The sequence below is a fragment of the Myotis davidii genome, unplaced genomic scaffold, assembly GCF_000327345.1.
Source record: "Myotis davidii unplaced genomic scaffold, ASM32734v1 scaffold43, whole genome shotgun sequence".
Classification (NCBI taxonomy): Eukaryota; Metazoa; Chordata; class Mammalia; order Chiroptera; family Vespertilionidae; genus Myotis; species Myotis davidii.
Genome location: NW_006294590.1, coordinates 1,182,937 through 1,184,463, shown reverse-complemented (window position 1 = coordinate 1,184,463; position 1,527 = coordinate 1,182,937). Strand labels below are relative to the sequence as shown.

The following is a 1,527-nucleotide window of genomic DNA, read 5'->3' as shown; positions in this document are numbered from 1 at the left end:
CCTCGTGCCCTCGCGGGCTCCGTTGGTTCACCTGGAGGAGCCAGGCTCCGGCCACGGCAGCTGGAGGAGGGACAGGGCGAGGGAGGCAGCTGATACAGGGACAGGGCGAGGGAGGCAGCTGGCCACGGGCAGCCGTGGGGCGTGGGTGGCCGAGGGCAGGAAAACATCGGGGCTGCGGGGGGCGGTGAAACGAGGCCACGATTGGTGCCGTCTGGCTGGGCTAGTTCCCACCTGGGTCCTGGGCGCGGGGACTTCTGGGTGCGTCCGCCCCCTGGGTCTGGGGAGGTGCAGCCGCGGAGGCCGGCTCTGGGGAGGTGCAGCCACAGAGGCCGGCTCAGGGGCGCCCGGGCAGGGGTCCTGTCTGTCCCTCTTCCCATGGGAACTCCCCAGTGTGAGCGGGGGCTCCCCTGCCTCCCGGGTGGGCGAGGCGCTGGGGACATGGCTGGACGGGATGGGACAGGCCCCTGATCCCCAGAGCTTGTGTCCTGGCTGGGGGCCCAGGCCAGTGTGCCCTGGGGGCAGAGCGGGAGGGGATTGTGCTGTGTGTGTTCACTTTTTAAATTTTTATTTTAGTTTTAAAAAATATACTTTTTTATTGATTTCAAAGAGGAAGGGAGAGGGAGAGAGAGAGAAACACCCATGATGAGAGAGAATCATGGATCGGCCGCCTCCTGCACACACCCCACTGGGGACGGAGCCCACAATCCGGGCCTGTGCTCTGACCGGGAATCGAACCGTGACCTCCTAGTTCATAGGCCGACGCTCAACCTCTGAGCCCCGTCAGTTAGAGCCACTTAAAAAAATGTTTCTATTGAGTTTAGAGACGAAGGGAGGGGGAGGGGAAAGGGTAGGGGGAGGGGGAGAGGGAGAGAAACAGCAACAGCGATGATGGGAATCATGGACGGGCTCCCGCCTCCTGCTGGTGGCAGCGCCACGTTCCGGGGGTGACCCCACCCGTCTGTCCCCCCAGGTCCATGAAGCTGATCTACGAGGAGGCCGGGGTGTTCGAGGGCATCCCCACCTTCAGGTTCAAGGCCCCCAACACCTTATTTGCCAACGGGTCCGTCTACCCGCCCAACGAGGGCTTCTGTCCGTGCCTGGAGTCGGGCATCCAGAATGTCAGCACCTGCAGGTTCAGTACGTGTCTTCGCCCAAGGGCGGGACGGTCACCCTGACCCCTGACCCCAGGCCCCGAGGTGGGACGGTCACCCTGACCCCTGACCTCAGGCCCCGAGGGTGGGACAGGTCACCCAGGCCCTGTGACCTCAGGCCCGAGGGTGGGACGGTCACCCAGGCCCTGTGACCTCAGGCCCGAGGGTGGGACGGTCACCCTGACCCCTGACCTCAGGCCCGAGGGCGGGTGGGTGAGGCCACACCTGCCTGCGCTCCATCCCTCCATCCGGCCTCTGCGCCCTTGATAAGCCGTCCGGCCAGAGATAAGGCGGCGCAGAGAGATAATCGGAGAGAAAGAATCCGTCGGTCAGTTGCCTGTGCAGCAGACTCCCAGGACCTCCGTCACCTGGGACG

The 1,527-nt window shown here is 64.6% G+C and overlaps 1 protein-coding gene across 2 annotated transcripts in view; it reads left to right on the top strand.

Moving 5' to 3' along the window:
* SCARB1 (scavenger receptor class B member 1) overlaps positions 1-1,527 on the top strand; it is a 35,389-nt gene that overhangs the window by 22,950 nt on the left and 10,912 nt on the right. For both annotated transcript variants that reach the window (XM_015567204.1, XM_006768790.2), the window contains one exon: positions 971-1,137. In XM_015567204.1, the coding sequence (XP_015422690.1) occupies positions 971-1,137 (167 nt within the window). The remainder of the gene's footprint in view (positions 1-970; positions 1,138-1,527) is intronic.